We start from the raw sequence: 20,108 nt of genomic DNA, 5'->3' as shown, positions 1-20,108 counted from the left end.
AGCGCTTGAGGGCTGGGCCCCCTCGTTCCTTCCCGCCTCACCGCTCAGACGCTAATTAGGATGCAGAGAACCAATTGGAAGGTGGCCCGACTCCCGCGAGAGCAAGAAGCGCTGGCGGCGCGTAGCGACCCCAGGTGCTTTGCTCTCTGCTTTGGTTTCCCGGTGTTTGCTCACTGTTGCTGGCTTCGGCTTACTCTTCCCGGAAGAGTAAGGCAGGCACGTTGGGGCTGTGCAGTTCTGCACCCGGATTCCTGGGGACTTTAATGCAGTGTGGCCTCAGCAGCTGGCAGCCGGTGCAACGAGGCTTGCCCGGCCCCTGACCTCCTAGCTTGCTCTACAGAATGAAGACGTCGGAGGAGCGACTCTTAGTCCCGGACAGTCTCTCTTCTGACCAGGCCCCAGCTCCAGTGCCCCAAGGGACCCCTGTGGATGAAAATACAGACTCTGAACCGGTGCCACCGCCATGCGGTGGAGATGACCGACCCCAGGTAGCCACAGATTCTGTGGCTGGCTCGGTTGTGTTCCAGGATCCGCAACAAGGGGATCTAGTTCCTCCCTCCGCTCCCCTGGAAGTAGGGTTTAATACTCCCGGTGAGTCGAGCCCTCGAATCGAGGAGCAAGAACTTTCTGAAAATGCGAGCCTTCCTGTGACAGAAACGAATCGGCCTGAGTTGGAGTCAGGAGAAGCCGTGGAAGATGTGTCTGAAGAACCCGGTCAAGTGGATGAGGGAGACACGTAAGTGACTCTGGAGTCCGAGGAGCCTGGACATAGGAAAACGACAGCCTCCAGTCCTCAGCTCCGCCCCAGGCCCATTTTGCTGTAACTTACCCGTTTGTTGTTCTCCATCTCTTTTCTAGCTTTTGGACCTACAGCTTTTCACAGGTACCCCGATACCTCAGCGGTTCCTGGTCCGAGTTCAGCACCCACTCTGAGAACTTCTTAAAAGGTTGTAAGTGGTAAGTACAACGGGCAGGGAGATGACCACCTTCAGGGTTTTCATCTTAAAGCCCACCCGTATTTGACCCGTCGTAGTTGGACAGCCCTGTAATCTCAACATCTTGGAAACAGGGAGGATTGGGGGTTGGAGGTCTGCCTTGTCCATAGAGTGAGAGACCCTGTCTTAAAATAAGAACAAAAACTAGTCTGGGTGGTGGTGGCACATGCCACTCGGCAGAGAGGCAGGAGGATCTCTGAGTTCAGAGGCCAGCCTGGTCTACAGAGCGAGTTCTGTGTAGCCAGGGCTACACAGAAAACCCTGTCTCAGAAAAAAAAAAAAAAACAAAAAACAAAAACACAAACAAACATACTTATCTGGAGGTGGTTAAGGAATAAGAATACTGGTTAGTACCCAGGTTAAGGGTTTTTTCTTTTCATTGTCCTGTCGATCTTTCCTTCCATTTCTAGTACTGTGGATTTAGCCTAGGGTGTCCATCATGCTCGCCTGACCCTCACCAGTAGGCTACATCCTAGACTTTTTTTTTTTTTTTTGCTTTGTTTTGAGATACGGCCCTGCCAAGTTGTCCAGACTGGCCTGGAACTTGAGGTCCTCTGCCTCAGTCTCTCAGTAGCTGTGTGCCACCACTCTCCGCATGAGCTGAAGTTTTACCTAGGACTGATTGGTGTCTTCTCAAGGGCATATGTACTAAGATAGTTCTAGACCTACACCTGGAAATCATAGGTCTGTTCAGTTTTCTAATTTCCCTATGTTTTTAGGGCTCCTGATGGTTCCTGTATCTTGACCAATAGTGCTGATAACACTCTGCGGATTTACAACCTGCCCCCAGAGCTGTACAGTGAGGCAGAGCAGGTGGACTATGCAGAAATGGTAAGGGGAGTTGCTGACTCTGTCCCTTTGCCGGGCCTACACATGAGAGCCCTTCCTGCAAATGAGGAGAGTGTGTCCACCGGTAACCTGTTCACAGGCAGGATGTTCCTTCAGCCATAGATGTCCCGCATGTATCATTTTCTGCCTTGAATTCTAAAGTCATTTAGAGAGAAATCAGTTCCTTCCTTAGTCAGAAGTCTGTTTTCTGTGTTCAAGTAATGGATATCTGTGACAGCGTATGTCTAAGTGTTTATCAGATGACTTTCCACATGTGCTGGGGAGGTGGCTCAGTTCGTAGATATTTGCCTAGTGTCAGGAACAAACCCATGTTCACGCCCCCACGCTTCGTAAACTAGGTTGTGTTGGCTTCCTCTTGTCATCTCAGCACTCTGGAGGTGGAGGCAGGGGGATAAACTCAAGGCCATACTTAACTGCGTAGTGGGTTCTATGTTTGGGCTGGGCTCTTAGGGACGTGAATGGTAGATAAAGAGTTGGTTGTACTTTTTGTGTAGTGTGTAAATGCATATCAGTACACATGGTCATTGCACGCTGGAACTTGCACCCTGGGCAGCATTGTGAGACTTCATGTCTGCCTGTTTGCTTTCTCCTCCTTTCTCTCATTTTAAGATTTGTTTTTAATTTATGTTTGTTTGTTTTGGTTTTTTGAGACAGGGTTTCCCTGTGGCTTTGGAGCCTGTCCTGGAACTCGCTCTGTAGACCAGGCTGGCCTCGAACTCACAGAGATCCGCCTGCCTCTGCCTCCTAAGTGCTGGGTTTAAAGGTGTGTGCCACCACTGGCACAGATCATGAATGTACGGGTCCTGTAAACTATAAGATCTCTCTGGTCCTTGTGGGAGGTTGGGGAGCCCCTGGCTATTAAGGGTCATTTAGACTACTAGGTATCTTCAGTTCTGGTTGTAGGAACTTGAGATGGCCTGGCCCAACAGGTAACACAGATGGCCAATCACTAGGTTACTCATCACCTCCAGTTCCTGCTTTCTGGATGGAAGAACATCCTATGTGCTTAACATTCCAGGTTTCTCTGGAAAATGTGTGGAAGCAGGGACCTTTGTGCTCCCAGCACAGCCAAGCTGGAATTACAGGTAGATGTGAGCCATCTGTCATAGGTGCTGGGAACCGAGCATGGATCCTCTGCAAGAACAGCAAGCACTCTTAACCTCTAAGCTGTCTTTCCAGCTACCTCTCTTTATTTTGAGACAGGTCTCATTCTGGCTTCTAACTCATTACATAGCTGAGGCTAGCCTTGAACTCCTGGTTTTCCTCCCTCTTTTCAGTTGTTGGAACTTCAGGCATTTGTTGTCAAACCCAAGTAAAGGTTTTTTTTTTTTTTTTTCTTCTTGAGATTCAAAAAACAATTTTTTTTTTAAAATGTGTGTGAGTGTTTTGCCTGGATCTATGTGTACTACATGCATGCAGTGTCTATGGAAGTCAGAAGAGGTTAGATCCCCTGGGACTAGAGTTACAGACAATTGTTAGTTGGCATGTGGGTTCTGGGGATTGAACCCCAGCTCCTTTAGAAGAGCTCTTAACTGTGGAGTTGCTCCACCCCCCACCCACTCCTTTGAGACAAGATCTTATGTAGAGAGGGCTGGCCTTAAACTCAAAGTAGCTATGTAGCCGAGGATAGCCTCGCATCCCTGATCTGCTGACTGAATCTGTAAGTGCCGAGGTTGCAGGTAATGTGTTACCATGTTTGTCTGAAGCCTCATCTCTTTAAGAAGTAGAAAAATAACTGTTTTGAAGATAAAAATGGGAAAAGGAGAGGGTAAGCAGGAGATAGCGCTGCACGCTGGGGATCTAGGTCTGCTGTTATACTTACCTAGTATTCGAGGGGCCCTTGGTTCAATTCCCAACACTGCAGAAAACAACAAAACCCCTACAGAAGTGGGGGGTGTCACGGAACACTCCTTTCGTTCCAGCACTCAGGAGGCAGGGTCGATGAATCTCTTGTGAGTGTGAGGCCAGACCGGTCTACAAAGTGAGCTCCAGGCTAGCCAGGGCTACAAGTGTGTCTCAAGACACAAAGCAAAAACAGTCTTGCAGAAGATAGCACTTGAGAAGTACAGGTCAGGGAGGGGCCAATAAAAAAGGAGAACCCCCCCCTTTTTTTGTGAGACTTGAAGAGTGATAATGGCTAAATGATGTGGGAAAACTTTCAGGAAGAGGTGATAGTAATACAGAGACCCTGAGCTGGGGAAGCTTTATGTGTTCACAGGATGGAAAGTGCAGGTGTGGGTAAAGTGGACTTGGAGTTGGAAAGGTGTCTGGTGACCATACACTGTCAGATCTTATGGGAAGGCCTTTCGGAGTCTATTTGAGAGTTTCAAAACAGTAGTGAGCAAAAGTACAAGAGTGACTCCAAAGGTGTGTGTGTGTGTGTCTTTTGAGGCAGGATCTTTTTTTTTTTTTTTTTTTTGAGACAGGGTTTCTCTGTGTAGCTTTGGAGCCTATCCTGGCACTTGCTCTGGAGACCAGGCTGGCCTCGAACTCAGAGAGATCCACCTGCCTCTGCCTCCTGAGTGCTGGGATTAAAGGCATGCGCCGCCAACTCCCGGTGAGGCAGGATCTTTTTTTAAAGATTTATTTTTAAGGGCTGGAGAGATGGCTCAGAGGTTAAGAACACTGGCTGTTCTTCCAGAGGTCCTGAGTTCAATTGCCAGCAACCTCACGGTAACTCAGAACCATCTATAATGAGATCTGCCTGGCATGCAGGCAGACCACTGTATATATAATAAATCTTTTTAAAAAAAAGTTAAGAAGATTTATTTTTAAGTTTGTATGTGTATGTGTGTATATAACGTGTGTTGACTACCCTTGGAGGTTAGAAGAGGGCATTGGATGGATCCCTGGAGCTCAAACTTCTGTCCTCTGGTGGCACATGCCTTTAATCCCAGTACTCAGGAGTTTGGTGCCAGCCTGGTCTATGTAGTGAGTTCCAGGACAGCTAGGGCTACAAAGTGAGAACCTGTCTCTAAAACCCAGCAACAACAATACCCCCCCCCCAAAAAAAAAAAAAAGGAATTTGGTCCTCTGGAAGAGCAGTACCTAGTACCTATATGCTCTTTGTTTTTGTTTTTTTGATTGGCTTTCCCTGTGTAGCTCTGGCTGTCCTAGGACTCTCTGTAGATCAGGCTGACCTGGCTGCCCCTGCCTCTTGAGTGCTGGGATTAAAGGTGAGCACAGCCACCTCCCAGCCACCTACCTGCTCTGTCTGCTCTTTGCTGCTGAGACTTCTCTCCAGCCCTGAGGGAGCAGTGTCTGATACACAGGTGAAGAGTCGTGGCTAATGGTACTTCAAGATGGAGTTAGGTGGCTTTGGAGTGTGACCACAGAGAACACAAGTGGCCCAGACAATAGCACTTTCAGAGAGATGGAGACAGAAGTCGGTTAAAATGGATAAGGGAAAAAGAATTGTGCTGTGAAAAGGGAGCCATGAAATGTTTTTAATCACTGGTCTACATCTCCAAGCCAAGAAACTGCTCAGTGGTGAGGGGAATGTGAAGCCAAGGAAGGGCTTGTTAGGGAGTGGTATGTATCAGGGGTGACCCAGCAGAGAGGGAGGAACAACGGAATCCGTCATTTATAAAGAAAAGATTTAGCTGGACACGCTGGCCCATGTTTTGTAATCTCAGTGTTAGGGAAGCCTCCCTAGACTAGTCACATATACTAAGTTCTGGGTTGTCTTCCCTTAACTAATACCCTGTCCCAAACAACTGAAAGAAGGAAGATTTCTTCCTGGCTGTTGTGTGCACCTGTAATCCCAACATTTGGGAGGCTGAGGGAGGAGAATTGGGAGTTCAGGGTGGCATAGGTTCTATGCCAAGACCCTGTCGCACAACCGAGGACAGTGTAGTGTAGCTCGATAGTGGTAGCTCTTGCCTAGTGCACACGGACTCCCAGTGCTGTCAGGAAAACTGCATTCTCTTCTCACAGTTTTAGAGCTGAAAGTCTAAGATTGAGGCATGGCGTAGCAGGATGGTAGAAACAGTCTCCTCCACCCCCATCCCCCTTGTCAAGCTTCTACCACTAAGCTAGACTTCTAGCCCCTTCCTTGTACTATATAGCCACAGTCTTATTAGGGTACCCCAAACTCGTGACCTCATTTAATCCTTTTTGGTTTTTTGTTTTTTTCTTTTCTTTTTGGAGACAGGGTCTTAATATTTAGCCCTGGTTAGCCTGAAACTCTCCATGTAGACCATGAAATGTGTATAGATGTTTTGCCTATATGTATGTCTATGTACCACAATTGTGACTGGTGCCTGTGCATGCCAGAAGAGGGCATTGGAATTGGTTACAGATGCTTGTGATCTGCCATGTGGGTACTGGGAATCTCAGCCCTCTAGAAGAGCAGACAGTGCTCTTGATCACTCAGCTGTCTCTGTAGCTCATCCCATATATGTATATGTGTGTGTGTGTGTGTGTGTGTGTGTGTGTGTGTGTGTATACTAATTTTATGTACTTCAGTGTTTTTAGTGTTTTGCCTGCATATGTATGTCTGTGTGAGGGTGTCAGATCCTGGAGTTACAGACAGTTGTGAGCCACCATGTGGGTGCTGGGAACTGAACTTGGTTCCTCTGGAAGTGCAGTCAGCACTCTCAGCTGTTGAGTCATCCCTCCAGCCCCCCCCCTTTTTTTTTTTAAAGATTTTATTATGTATACAACATTCTGCTTCCATGTATATCTGCACACCAGAAGAGGGCACCAGATCTCATTACAGATGGTCGTAAGCCACCATGTGGTTGCTGGGAATTGAACTCAGGACCTCTGGAGGAACAGTCGTGCTCTTAACCTCTGAGCCATCTCTCCAGTCCCAGCCCCCCCTTCTTTATATTTTTGATACAGGGTCTTATTATGGAGCCCTGGCTAGAACTCATATGTAGACCAGATTGGCCTCAAACTCACAGAGATCTGCCTATGTCTGCCTCTAGATTGTCAGCTCCCACCCCTCCATAAGGTCCTATCCCTAGACTGGCCTTGAACTTCCATAAGTAGCCAAGAATGACCCTGAACTTCTTATCTTCATATTTATACCTTGCTTGTAAATGTGGGTTAAAAAAAAAAAAAGGGCTGGAGAGATGGCTCAGCGGTTAAGAGAACTGCCTGCTCTTCCAAAGGTCCTGAGTTCAATTCCCAGCAACCACATGGTGGCTCACGACCATCTGTAATGAGATTTGGTGCCCTCTTCTGGCCTGCAGGCATACATGCAAGCCCAACACTGTACATATAATAAATAAATAAAATTAAAAAAGAAAAAAAAAAACCTTTGTGGGGGCTGAAGAGATGGCTCATTGGTTAAGAGCATTGACTGATTGACTGCTCTTTCAGAGGACTCAGGTTCAATTCCCAGAACCCACACAGCAGCTCAGAACTGTCTACAACTCCAGTTCCAGGGGATCTGACACCTTCACAGAGGCATCATGCAGGTAAACACCAATGCACATAAAAAAAGAAAGGGAGGGAAAAAAAACCTCTGTGTGTGTGTGTGTGTGTGTGTGTGTGTGTGTGTGTGTGTTTTATGTGCATTTGGGGGCATGCAGAGGTCAGAAAACAACTGTGGACATTGGTCCTTGCTTTTTCAAGTGGTTTGAGACAGGGTCTCTTATTCACTACCACATGTAGCCTCCAGGCTTCTGGCCATTGTCTTGTTTCTACTTTGTCTCTTGTATTAGTTCTGAGATTACAGGCAGGAGCTACTGCATCTGAGTAATTGGGTTGTGGGAGTTCGAACTAAGTTGTTCACCCTAGTGCAGTAGGACCTTTGCCCAAGCCATCTCCCCACCCTATAACTATGTTCGTGATGAAACTGAATAACTGTGGAAATAGAGTAAGTGAACTTGATGGTGAGAGATAGCAATACCCATTTGGTGACTGTGGGAGCAAGTGGCGGTTACAGCTGAGGCGGATGGATCTATCTAGTTGCTGAGGGAGTAAATGGTGTGAGTCAGGCCCACGTGGGGGATGAACCCGTTGCTTCTTTTCAGCAACAGTTTGCTCAGTGCTTTTGTTTGTTTGTCTGTCTGTCTGTCTGTCTGTCTGTCTGTCTGTCTGGTGCATGTTAGGTAGGCACTTAATAGTAGAAGTGCAGCCCTGGTCCTCATGTTCATGGTTTTTGTTGTGGTTATTTTGTTTTTCAGTTTTAGAGACATTTGAGTTGTACCTGATGTTAGCCACATGGTCGGGGGAAGACCTTAGAGAGTGAAAAGGCTCAGGGGACCTTTCACGCAAAGGGTCTGGCCAGGTTCTAAAAGACAGAGCAGAAGAAAGGGAAAGTCTCATCATTCTCAGTCCTGACTCAGGCTGGACAGAAGCTTGTGGTGAGGCACAGGGACTTCGCTTTGTGGCAGTGTCTCAACTCAACCCCAGCACTCTTCTGAGAGGCAGAGGCAGATCTCTGAGTTCCAGCACAGCCTGGTCTATAAATCGAGTTCCAGGACAGCCAAGGCTATTACACAGAAAAACCCTGTCTTGGGAAGAGAAAAAAAAAAAGGAAAAACCAAACAAACAAAACCCTGCTTCAGTCTCCTCGGTGACTATGGCTGTAGGCGTGTGTCACTGTGCTTAGCTGGCCCAGTGCATTTTTGTTGAACATTCTGTAAACAGGCCTTATTTTTTTGTCCTGAGGAGTAGTCAGGCACAAAACAGGCGTAAGTCCCTGCCCTTGTGAAGCTTGTGTTTTGTGGGAAGAAATAGGCATTACAGAGGCAGCAAAGTAAAATATTACCTGACAGATGTCACAGGAAAGACAAAGCAGGGAAGAGCGTCTGGGAGCCTCAGCTACAGCTCTCAAGCGCGCGCGTGCGCGCGTGCGTGCGTGCGTGTGTGTGTGTGTGTCCATCGTGTGTGTGTGTGTGTGTGTGTGTGTGTGTGTGTGTGTGTGTGTGTGTGTGTGTGTGTGTGTGTGTGTGTGTGTGTGTGTGATGTGTGTGTGTGTGTGTGTGTGTGTGTGTGTGTGTGTGTGTGTGTGTGTGTCCATCGTTTGCATGTCTGGTGCTCACAGAGGCCGGAAGAGGACATCAGGTCCTCTGGAAGGGAGCAGCAAGTGCTCTTAACTGCCCAGCCACCTCTGCAGCCCCAGGGCTTTCGTTTGATCCCAGCACAGAAGGCAGAAGCAGGTGGATCTCTGAGTCCAAGGTCAGCCAGGGCTACACAGTGAAGCTCTGTTTGAAACACAATAAAAACACAAAGAAACCCTGTTTTGAAAAACAAAACAATAAAAAGAGTTTTTGAGGAAGACCTCACCGTTGAAGGTGGCACTTAAGCGGAGGCTGGGGGTGAGTGACAGTGGTATCTGGAAGCAGACAGAGGACAGTAAGTTCATAGTTCTTCTGGATATGGAAGTCCAAGAATGAGTGAAGCCGGTGCTGGAGAGATGGCTCAGCAGTTAAGACCACTGGTCTTCTGGGGGACCCAGGTTCAATTCCCCAAACTTACACAGCAGCTCATACTAGTCTAAGCACTCCAATTTGAGGGGATCCGAAGCCCTTTTCTGGCCTTCCTTTGTGGGTACCAGGTACACTTGTGGTACAAAGGCATACGTGCAGCCCCCCCCCCCAAAAAAAAGACCCAAAAATGTACCCAGGTACTTTTTTTTTCTGAGACAAGAGTTTCTCTGTGAGACCCTGTCTTGGAACTCTCTCTGTGTAGACCAGGCTGGCCTTGAACTCACAGAGATGCGCCTGCCTCTGCTTCCTGAGTGCTGAGACTAAAGGCTGGCACTACCACGCCCAGCTTTTTAAAGATTTTTTTATTGTTTTAGATTTATTTTTCATTTGCATCGTGTGTATCCTTGTCTATGTCTGTGCATGTGAGTGTGGCGGCTATAGAGGGCAGGAGATGATGTTGGATCCCTGGGAGCTGAGCTGCCTGACACGGGTACAGGAATGGAGCTTAGGTCATTTGCAGGAGAGCAAGCAGTACGTGTTCCTAACTGCTCAGCCGTCTGTCAGCCCTGTGGAGTGTTGGTGTGTTTGTTTGGAGGCAGTCTCTATGTGTCCTTGGCTAGCCTGGAACTTAAGGTGTACCAGATCGGGCAGAGGTGGCAGTCGTCTGGTGGTCCCGTTTTGCCTCACATGTGCTAAGATTGCAGTACATGTGACATCTTGACTGGCTAATGTTTCTGTGAGTCTTCATGGCTTCTAGAAAGAAGGGTGGCCTGGTCCTAAATGGCCACCTAGATCAGAGGTTGCAGATATGTGAATTCGGGGAGAAGGTCAAGAGCCCTGGTTCTCAGACAGACACTGCAGAGGTCTCAAGACCGGGCTGTGGTATATTATAGAGGTTGCGTCTGGCAGGGATGGCTAGAAGATACTAGGGTTGTAGGGACTGGATTATGGAGAAACAAGGACACTGTAGTGTGGTTATTTTTCTAATTGCTACAACAGAGTATCTTACAGAGCAACTGAAGGAAGAGTTACTTTTGGTCACAGTTTGAGGGTACAGCCCGTCATTGCAGGGAAGTCACGGCAGCGGTCCCCTGTCCTCAGTCAGGGAGCACAGAGGTGTGGGAAGCTGGTACTCCACCTACTTTTTTCTTTTTTATTCAGCCAGGAGGACCCACACATTTAGGGTCTCTCACATTTAGGGTGGGTCCCATGACATCAGGTAACCCAGTCCAGAAACCCCCTCGTAGACACAACAGGTTCATCTCGTAGCTGACAGTAACTATCATAGTAGAGGCAGTTGGTGTGCCAGCCTGGTGGCCTGAGTTTGACCCCCAGAATTCACATGAGGAGCTAACCAGCTCCACAGATTTGTCCTCTGACTGCCATGTGCACACTGTGACATGTGTGCCTAGGCACTCACACACAATAATACATATTTGAAAATATTAGCCGCCACAACTCACTGGGAATGTAGCTCCGTAGCCGAGTGCTTGCCTATCACACTTGAGGCCTTGTGTGCACACATACAGAGACGGGGAGGAGAGAGAGGATATGAGAGAATAGATCCTAGTGTGGTAGCTCATGCCTAAAATCTCAGTGCTTGGGAGACCGGGACAGAAGGATCAGTGTGAGATCCAGGCCAGCCTGGGCTGTGTAGTTAGCGTTAGGCCATTCCGAGCTGTAGAATGAGACCTTGCCTCAAAACAAAGAGAAAGCCATTGTTGCCTTCCACTTTACAAAACTCAGCACTTGAAATTTATTTCCGTTGTTTCTAAAAGCTGTGTCCAAGTATGAGGGCCATTTATATGCTTGTAACCCTGTAGTACATGGTTTTGTTTCCTGCTTTTTCCTTTTCAACAATTATATGCTAAATGTTTTTTCACAGTGGCCCAGGCTTCCTAGTTCCTGTGTCTAATGGTTTGTGTTGAGTGCTTTTGATAGGTTTTGTTTAAAAAACAAAACAAAAACCCTTTCTTCCCTTTTAGACATTTGCATTTCCAGAATTTTAGTAACATATGTCGTTCTACAGATAGCCAGCTGGGTGTGGTGGCTAATGGCCTGTGTAGTCTAAGCATCCAGGAGGCTGAGGCAGGAGGATTGAGAGGTCAGAGCACCCTGGCCTGCATGGCCGCTGTTTCCAAATAAACAGTTGTGTGTTAAGTACCTGGGTCTTCCCCCTTCCCTCCTCTTTCTGTTCTGTTTCTGGAAAGCCCCTTTGTTTTCCTCTCCTCTCCCCTTGTCTGTTTTCTGTGGGGTGTTACAAAGGGTCTCACTTTGTAACACTGGCTGGCATGGAACTCAGAGAAGGGCCTGCCTCTGCCTCTGCCTCACTAGTGTTAGAATAAAAGACAAGATCTGTCATGCAGGGCTGGAGAGATGGCTGAGAGGTTAAGAGCACTGCTCTTCCAGGGGTCCTGAGTTCAATTCCCAGCAACCACATGGTGGCTCACAACAATCTACATTTCACTCTGGTGCCCTCTTCTGGCAGGTAGGCAGAACACTGTATATGTAATAAATATCTTTTTTTTTTTTTTAAGATTTTATTTATTTATTATGTATACAACACTCTGCTTCCATGTATATCTGCACACCAGATGAGGGCACCAGATCTTATAACAGATGGTTGTGAGCCACCATGTGGTTGCTGGGAATTGAACTCAGGACCTCTGGAAGAGCAGTCAATGCTCTTAACCTCTGAGCCATCTCTCCAGCCCCGTAATAAATGATCTGTCATGCAGCTGGGAAGTGGTGATGCCCACTTTTAATCCTAGCAGGTGGAGAAGCAGGTGGATTTTTGTGAGTTCGAGGCCAGCCTGGTCTACAGAGCAAGTTCCAGGACAGCTAGGACTACACAGAGAAACCCTGTCTCAAAAAATGAGAGAGAGAAAAAAAAATTTAAAAAAAATGAGAGAGAGAGAGAGAGAGAGATCTGTCATGCCCAGCAGAGATATACATGAGAAATACCTTCAATGCAGCAGTCTCTGTGCATGTGGACATATGTCTCTATATAGGTATTTCTGTGTATCGTAGTTTTCTGATATAGAGAATTGTTTTCAAATATTTCTTACGCTTTTTCCCCTTACTTTTAGCAATATATGGGTGAACTTGTTCCATGAAACTTCACTTCTTAAGTGTTCTCTTTGACTTTTTCCTCCCACCCCAGTTTTGGGGTTTAAATCCTTGGCCTTATACATGCTTGTTAGGAGAGCTATGTCTTCACCACCTCCCCCCTTTTTTAGGCTGAGTCTTAGTATCACAAACTGACCTTGAAGTTGTGATCACTCTGCCTCAGCCTCCCAAGTGTGGGAGTACAGGGGTGTGCCATTAGTTCTAGCTAAGTGATCTCACTTTTCATGTCTGAGAACTCAGTGTTTGAAAATGATGAAGTCCACATAACTAGGAATGTAGCTCTGGGGTAGCATGCTTGCGTAGTATATGAAAACAGATTTGGATATAGTTGGTCCTCTGTCCATGCTTCTAGCATCTGTACAACTGCAGGTCCAAAGTATTTGATAAAAACAGGGAGTCTGGGGTAGGATGTAAAATAAATAGATGAATAAATAAAAAAAACAGGGAGTCTGTACTGAACATGTTTGGAGCTTTTTTTTTTTAAGATTTCATTTATTTATTATTCATACAACATTCTGCTTCCATGTATATCTGCACACCAGAAGAGGGCACCAGATCTCATTACAGATGGTTGTGAGCCACCATGTGTTTGCTGGGAATTGAACTCAGGACCTCTGGAAGAGCAGCCACTGCTCTTAACCTCTGAGCCATATCTCCAGCCCCATGTTTGGAGCGTTTCTTCCCTTATTATTACATTTCCTAGACCATACAGTGTAGCAGCTGTCTATGTGACATTTATATTATAGCAGTAATTAAAAGTAAGCTAGGGATGGAAGCATATGAGAAGGTGTATATAAGCTCTGTGCAGACACTACAGCATTTTATGTAATAAAATATGAGACTGACCATCAGCAGATTGTGGTATGTCCTGGAATCAATGCCTCTTGGGTATTAAGAGATGGCTGAATTCCCATATACTTGTGGGACTAGGTCCTCCTCCCTAAGAAGAAGTTTCCCTAGCTAATGTAGACCAGGCTGGTCTCAAACTCACAGAGATCTGCCTGCCTCTGCCTCCCCAGTGCTGGAATAAAAGGCATGCGCCACCACCACCCTGCCCTTCTCCATCTTTTCACAGAGCTTTCTAGAACTCAGTTCCCCAGCCTGTTTCCTGGCTTGTTGTTATATCATGTGGTTCTTGCTGCCACTCTGACCCTCTCCAGCGAATTTGCATCTTTCACACCCCTTTGCAGATGGGGAGGGAGGTGTCACATCCCCCAGTGCCAGAGCTAGGCAATCCTTCTTTTACCCTTGCAAAGTCTTTTCTGTTCTACTTCTGAGGATGTTGGCTCCTCATAGCCTTTCTGTGTCTCTTAAGTCCTCTGCCATCTTTGTGGCCTCAGGTATCCAAGCCAGAAGCCAGGGTCTCATCCCGTAATCTCCTTGCTAACGCTCTACATCATTAAATGCCAGCTCTCACTAAGCCTGTCTAAGCTTACTAATCACCCCCATCAGTCGTTTGACTTTAATTCAAGATCTAATTATTTTGGGTGTTATGCTCCTGCAACAGTGTCACTGTGTCCATTTGTTCATGGAAACTTTACTTAGGGACCGGAGAGGTCACTCGGTGGCCAAGGGCACTTGATCTTGCAGAGGATGCAGGTTCAGTTCTCAGCACACACATGGTGGCTCCTCACCTTACCTGTAAGTCCAGCTCCAGGGGGTCTGACAACCTCTCTTGACCTCTGAGGGCACTAGGCACATATGTGGTGCACATATACACATGCAGGCATGACATTCATACATGTAAGATGAAAACAAACAAAAGAGTAAATCCTTTGCCTATGATCTTGCCCTAGATGTCGAGAGGACAGTGATGAGCAGATAGGACTCTCGTGCTCTTAGAAATGACATTGGGGAGCATAGAGGGCGTGGGAACGTGAAGCAGGGAGGGCAGGGGGGTCTGGAACGCTTTTCAGGGGAGGAAGCACCTCGGACTGGAGTGATTTAGAGTCTACCAGGGGAAGTTACAGGGGAGGGGAAGGAATACTATTCCAAACAGAGACCATTTCTGGAAAGCCCACAGCTGGGAATATGTGGAGTTGCTGTCTCAAGGGGCCTGAGAACCAAAGTGGTGGAAATTGTGATTTTTAAGGAAGTGGGTACAGATGAGCCTTGATAGCTGAGTTGCAGTTGGAGCATTTAGGAGAAGTCTTCATAAGGAAAAGTCTTCGTGGAGCCTCTAAAATATTTTAGCAGGAGAATGATACTGTGTAGAATCCCACCTTACTAAGGTCTTGGGCCCAGTGTGAGAACGGATGGGTGGGTTTGAGATTGGTGGTGGAGGGAGGTCTGGGGGGAGAACACTCGGGATGTTGGCTGCCAAGGAGACAGTGGCTTCCTATCAGGAGAGGGACAGAGCGGAGGAGACAGATTTCAGGGAACCCTGGGTGTGGGGCCATACTAGGAGTAGAAAGGGTGATGGTTGAGGATGGGGTTTTGTCCTAGTTTGCTTTTCTGCTATGATTAGAGACCAAAGAGCAACACTGACTACTTCCTGGCTGTTCCCAAGCTCATGGTCATCTGTCTTACTCAGTCTAGGCTCACCTGCCCAGGGATGGCACCAACTACAGTAGGCTGGACTCTTCTACATAAACCAGCATCAAGAAAATGCTCCACAGACATACCTATAGGGCAATCTGATCTATGTAATCCCTCGATTGAGGTCCCCTCTTCCTTGGTGGCCCTAGATTTCTGTAAGGTTGGTAGCTGAAGCAACCATGATAGGTGCACAAACTAGATTTCCAAACCAGTGTGGGGCCAGGAGCAGAAGGTGCTGCGTCCCTCACGGATCAGTAGAGTCTGAGGTGCCTGCAGGGATCTAAGTGGAGCTGTCCCCCAGGTAGTCAGCTCTAGGATTTAGGCAGATGGGGTAGAAAATGAAGTCATGGTTGGTGATGTCCAATAGCTTACAAAGCATTGGTATCCATACTGTTTAAATGTTCTATAAACTGTGAAGAACAGAACAACTTAGTAAGAAAAAGGGCAAAAATTATGCAACGATGTGCCTAAATACAGACAAAATTAAACACATGTCTGTAAATCCAGAGCTTGGGAAACAACCTGAGAGCTACATAATGAGTCTGAGGCCAGCCTGGACTAAATGAAACCCTATATCAAGCAAAACCAAAAAATAACAGGGCAAATTGTCTTATCTTCATTTCACAACTTTACAGTATGGATGGAAATGCCAAGTTATTCCATAACAAAACACCATGTCACAGCCAGCAAACAAACAATTTTAGCCAGACCTGGGTGATACCTGCTTGTGATCCCTCCTCTGCTTGGGAGGCTGAGCCCAGAGCATGACCCGCCTCCTGCTTTGTGAGATGTCAGTTTTTCCCCAGAGCACTCAGCTCTGTTCACTCTCAGCAGCAGCATCTGAGTGCCTGGCGCTCCTCATCTTCCTGGCATCTCCTGTATCCGTTTTGTTTTTGTACTAGTGAGGATCAAAGCCAGGGCTTGGAGCTACACTCCAACATACTGTCAAAACTGTTTTTTTTTTTTTGTATTGCTGTTGTTTCGTTAGCGTGTGTATGATGTGTGGGTATGGGTGCAGGTGCGCTGTGGCCCTCGTGGAAATCAGGTGATAGGTTTGTGTTCTCTCCTTGCATCTTTGCATGGGCTCCAGAGATCAAACTAAGGTTTCCAGGTTTGCACAGCCCACACCTTTCCCCACTCAGGCGTCCCACCGCTGTTTTTCTTTGGTTTTTGGAGACAGGCTTTTGAGTATCCCTGTAGTATTGAGATTCCAAGATTCCAGGCACGAGCCATTTATGCCTGGTTCAAGCCAAGGGTTTTGTGAAAGCTGGGCAAGCACCTTACCAACTCAGCCATGGTGCTGGCTCCTTGCATTTCAGCTTTTGAGGCAGTGTCTTCCTATTCAGCTTAGCCTCCTGGTCTGTAACTTTTTAAAAAAATAATTTCTTTGCTTTTTATTTCATTTGCATTGGTATTTTGCCTGGTGTATGTCTGTGTGAGGATGTCAGATCTTGGAGTCAGAAAAAGTTGTTAGCTGCCTTGTGGGTGCTGGAGTTGAACCTGAAGAGCAGTCAGTGCTCTTAACTACTAAGTCATCTCTCCAGAACTTTTACTTTTCTTTTTTTAACTTATTATTTTTGCTAGGCATGATGGCACACACCTTTCATCCTGGCACTCGGAGGCAGAGACCAGTCTGGTCTACAGAGCCAGTTCCAGAACAGGCTCTGAAGCTACACAGAAACTCTGTCTCTAAGGAAAAGAAAGGAAAGAAGGCCATAGCCCAAGGCTGGCCTTGATCCTCAGCAAGTGCCTTTATCCACTAAGCCACCTTGCCAGTCCTGGCCTGGAATTCTTTAAGTATTCCAGGTTGGCCTTGAACTCACAACAACTCCTCCTGTCTCAGTTCAAGTGCTTGAGTTACAGGCAAGAGACACTACACTCTGACTTTCTCTTCAGCTGGATAGAAAGGTCACAGGTTTGTGATAGCAAAGCTTGAACCCAGGGCCTCACGCCTGCCAGGCAAGTGTTCTGCCGCTGAGGTATGTCCATAGCCCTTACTTTGCTGTTTATATTTGTCTGAGAAGGTAGGCTGGTTGGTAGAGTACATGCATAAAGCCCTGGGTTCCTTCCCCAGCAGGCCAGAAGCAGGTGTGATAACACACCTGCAACCCTGCCCTCTGGAAGTTGAAGCAGGAAGATCAGAAGTTAAAGGCCAGTCTGGGTTCCGTGATGAAACCCTGTGGGGGTGGGGCAAAAATCCTGTATGGCTCTGTAGGTAAAGACCTGAATTAGATTTCTAGGACCCGCATGTGGGAAGGAGAGAACCTGTTCGCTTCCCGTTGTCTTCTGACTTGCACATGTGTTCAGTTCGATGTGTCAGCATACACATACACAGTATTTTAAGAAGTCTTTGCAGTTTTGGACTTTATTCATTTTTGCATTGCCGGGGATCAAACTCGGGGGCTTGCAAATGGCAGACAGTCAACTTTGCCACTGAGCTAAATCCCTAAGGCCTGATAATCTTTTTAAAGGGTACAACCTGTTTGGTTCTTTGTCTCTAGATTAGGTTCTTCTGTAAGTGTTTAAAAGAATTGTGGCTGGGTGGTGGTGCACACACCTTTAATCCCAGCACTTGAGAGGCAGGCAGGTGGATCTCCGAGCTCCGAGGCCAGCCTGGTCTACAGGGAGGGTTCCTGGACAGCCAGGGTTACACAGAGAAACCCTGTCTTGAAAAAAGAAAAACAAACAAAAAACAAAAGATTGAGTCTCTACTGCATTTGGCCTGAGTTTGACATTAGAGCTGGAGTTAAATGCTTGAACAGTGACGGCTCTGTTGTTTATATCCTGTCTGCTTTCTTCTCCCTGGTTTGTCTCCCACTGTGTCATAACACCCTGGCAGGGGGCAGGGCAGGGGGGCAAGTTCTCACCTGTTTTCCGCTGCCAGTGACCCCAGCATTCCCACATCTCTGTCCAGGTTCCTGTTCTTCGAATGGTGGAGGGTGACACCATCTATGATTACTGCTGGTATTCTCTGATGTCCTCCAGCCAGCCAGACACCTCCTAGTAAGTGATAAGCGATGTCCTTCCCTGTGCCCTTCATCATGTGTTCCCCATCATCTCCTTACCCAGCCCACACACTAGCTCTCAAGGCGGCAGGGAGAGGGTGTTCAGTGGGCCCTTCTGATGGAAGCTGCGAGGGCTGGCACTTGGCTTCCTTCCCTCCTTTGACAGTCAGTGCCAGGCCTCAGCGTCCGTGTTTCTCTCAGTGTGGCCAGCAGCAGCCGGGAGAACCCAGTTCACATCTGGGATGCATTCACTGGAGAGCTCCGGGCTTCCTTCCGCGCTTACAACCACCTGGTACTGACTTCCCTGTCCAGCCCTGTGCTCACTGTGGCCTAGCCCTCCTTTTTGGAAGACAGCTGAAGCTTTGCAGGCCTGTTTCCAGCCTTCTCCTGCCCCTAGGACGAATTGACAGCGGCTCACTCTCTCTGCTTCTCCCCGGATGGTTCCCAACTCTTCTGTGGCTTCAACCGGACTGTGCGTGTCTTTTCCACATCCAGGCCTGGTAGAGACTGCGAGGTGCGAGCCACATTTGGTAAGCCTCCGAGGGGGAGGAGATGAAAGAACAGCACCTGCAAAGGGGCCTTGTGTGAGCTGGGCCACCTGTGGGTTTCTCATCATCCTTAGTACAAGCCTGGGTGGCACTTGCCAGCTGCAGAAGAGACACCGACTCAGCTTGGAGGAAGCCCCCAAGGTCAACCAGTTGACTAGAAAGCCAGGTTAACTCCTAACCCATCCATGCCTGTCAAATGTGTACTTTGTGGTCTCTCAAAACCTTGTTAATAGCTAGAAATTGTTTTTATTTTACTCTTTCTTACAGTGCCTGGGATTGAACCCAAGGTCTTGTTAGGCAAGCACTGTGCCACTGAACTTTATGAAATTGAAGGGAAAGGGAGTCCGTTTCCTGTAGGCCTGTAGCTCTCCATCCCTTCCAGGAAAAACTGGGGTATGAGCGGGGAGAGGGAGACTTTAGGAGAGTGAAATGACTTGGGAAGTATCAGAACTTCAGATTGCTTGTGACAAATGGTGGGGAATGAGTCCCTGCATGTCAGTACTAGGACAGGGTACAGAGGGCTGAGGCTAGTTACTGTCCTGTGCTAATTGTTCTCCTGTTTCATCTCCAGCAAAGAAGCAGGGCCAGAGCGGCATCATCTCCTGTATAGCCTTTAGTCCATCCCAGCCCCTTTACGCCTGTGGCTCCTATGGCCGTACACTAGGCCTGTATGCCTGGGATGATGGTTCTCCTCTCGCCTTGCTGGGAGGCCATCAAGGGGGTATCACCCACCTTTGCTTTCACCCCGATGGCAACCTCTTCTTCTCAGGAGCCCGAAAGGTACTGGTCAGAGCCCAGAGTATGTGGGCGGCAGGATTGGGGATGTCGTCTGTAATGGGATGAAACCAAGTTTGGAGGACTTGGGGGTGCTGAGGTGGAGACAGAGAATTGGGGGGGGGGGCGCACTTCAGACTCCTGTACTTGTCTTCAGGATGCCGAACTTCTGTGCTGGGATCTCCGGCAGCCTGGCCACCTCCTGTGGTCTTTGAGTCGGGAAGTGACCACCAATCAGCGCATCTACTTTGATCTGGACCCGTAAGTGGCCGTCCCCCCCTCTTCCCTTTCCAGGTTCATCCTCAGCCCCTGGATAGGAATGGCTTCTACCCCCAGAGTGATGCCTATCTGCCCACAAGTTTCCCTTCTTTTCCAGGAGTGGGCAGTTCTTAGTGAGTGGCAACACCAATGGAATGGTCTCTGTGTGGGACATCAATGGAGCTGTCAGTGACAGCAAGCTGGGACCTGTGATGACTTTTCTGCCCCAGAAGGACTGCACCAATGGAGTGAGGTCCTCACTTCACTGAAGGGGCTTGGGGGAGGGGGGGGTTGGGGAGGAAGGTGGATCTTCCAGGTGACATCCTGACCTAGGTGCTGACAGCCTGTTCTCTCCTCCAGCCTTCACCCTAGCTTGCCTCTACTGGCTACTGCTTCCGGCCAGCGCATGTTTCCAGAGCCCACCAACAGTGGAGATGAAGGCGAGCCGGAGGGGGATCTTCCCCTGCTCTCCCTATGCCACGCCCATCCTGAATGGCGGCTTCAGCTCTGGTGGTGTGGAGGGGGACCAGACCCCAGCAGCCCTAATGACCACCAAGATGAGAAGGGACAAGGAAGGACAGAGGGCTGTGGGGATGAGTTAATATAAAGATTTTGTATAATACTGGA

At 47.9% G+C, this 20,108-nt stretch overlaps 1 protein-coding gene across 2 annotated transcripts in view; it reads left to right on the top strand.

Annotated features, from left to right (window-relative positions):
• Wrap53 (WD repeat containing antisense to TP53) overlaps window positions 1-20,108 on the top strand; it is a 21,124-nt gene extending 1,016 nt beyond the window's left edge. Inside the window, exons 2-11 of one of the 2 annotated variants that reach the window (XM_027427026.2) lie at window positions 341-736; window positions 859-957; window positions 1,715-1,826; window positions 17,811-17,899; window positions 18,103-18,193; window positions 18,299-18,431; window positions 19,021-19,229; window positions 19,381-19,484; window positions 19,600-19,734; window positions 19,842-20,108. In XM_027427026.2, coding sequence (XP_027282827.1) covers window positions 341-736; window positions 859-957; window positions 1,715-1,826; window positions 17,811-17,899; window positions 18,103-18,193; window positions 18,299-18,431; window positions 19,021-19,229; window positions 19,381-19,484; window positions 19,600-19,734; window positions 19,842-20,088 — 1,615 coding nt within the window. In that variant the 3' untranslated portion in view covers window positions 20,089-20,108. The remainder of the gene's footprint in view (window positions 1-340; window positions 737-858; window positions 958-1,714; window positions 1,827-17,810; window positions 17,900-18,102; window positions 18,194-18,298; window positions 18,432-19,020; window positions 19,230-19,380; window positions 19,485-19,599; window positions 19,735-19,841) is intronic. The other variant, XM_027427027.2, reaches the window with a different exon arrangement.

Source organism: Cricetulus griseus, chromosome 7 (genome assembly GCF_003668045.3).
Source record: "Cricetulus griseus strain 17A/GY chromosome 7, alternate assembly CriGri-PICRH-1.0, whole genome shotgun sequence".
Classification (NCBI taxonomy): domain Eukaryota; kingdom Metazoa; phylum Chordata; class Mammalia; order Rodentia; family Cricetidae; genus Cricetulus; species Cricetulus griseus.
Note: the sequence above shows the minus strand (reverse complement) of the source record. Positions and strands in the feature narration are given on the sequence as shown.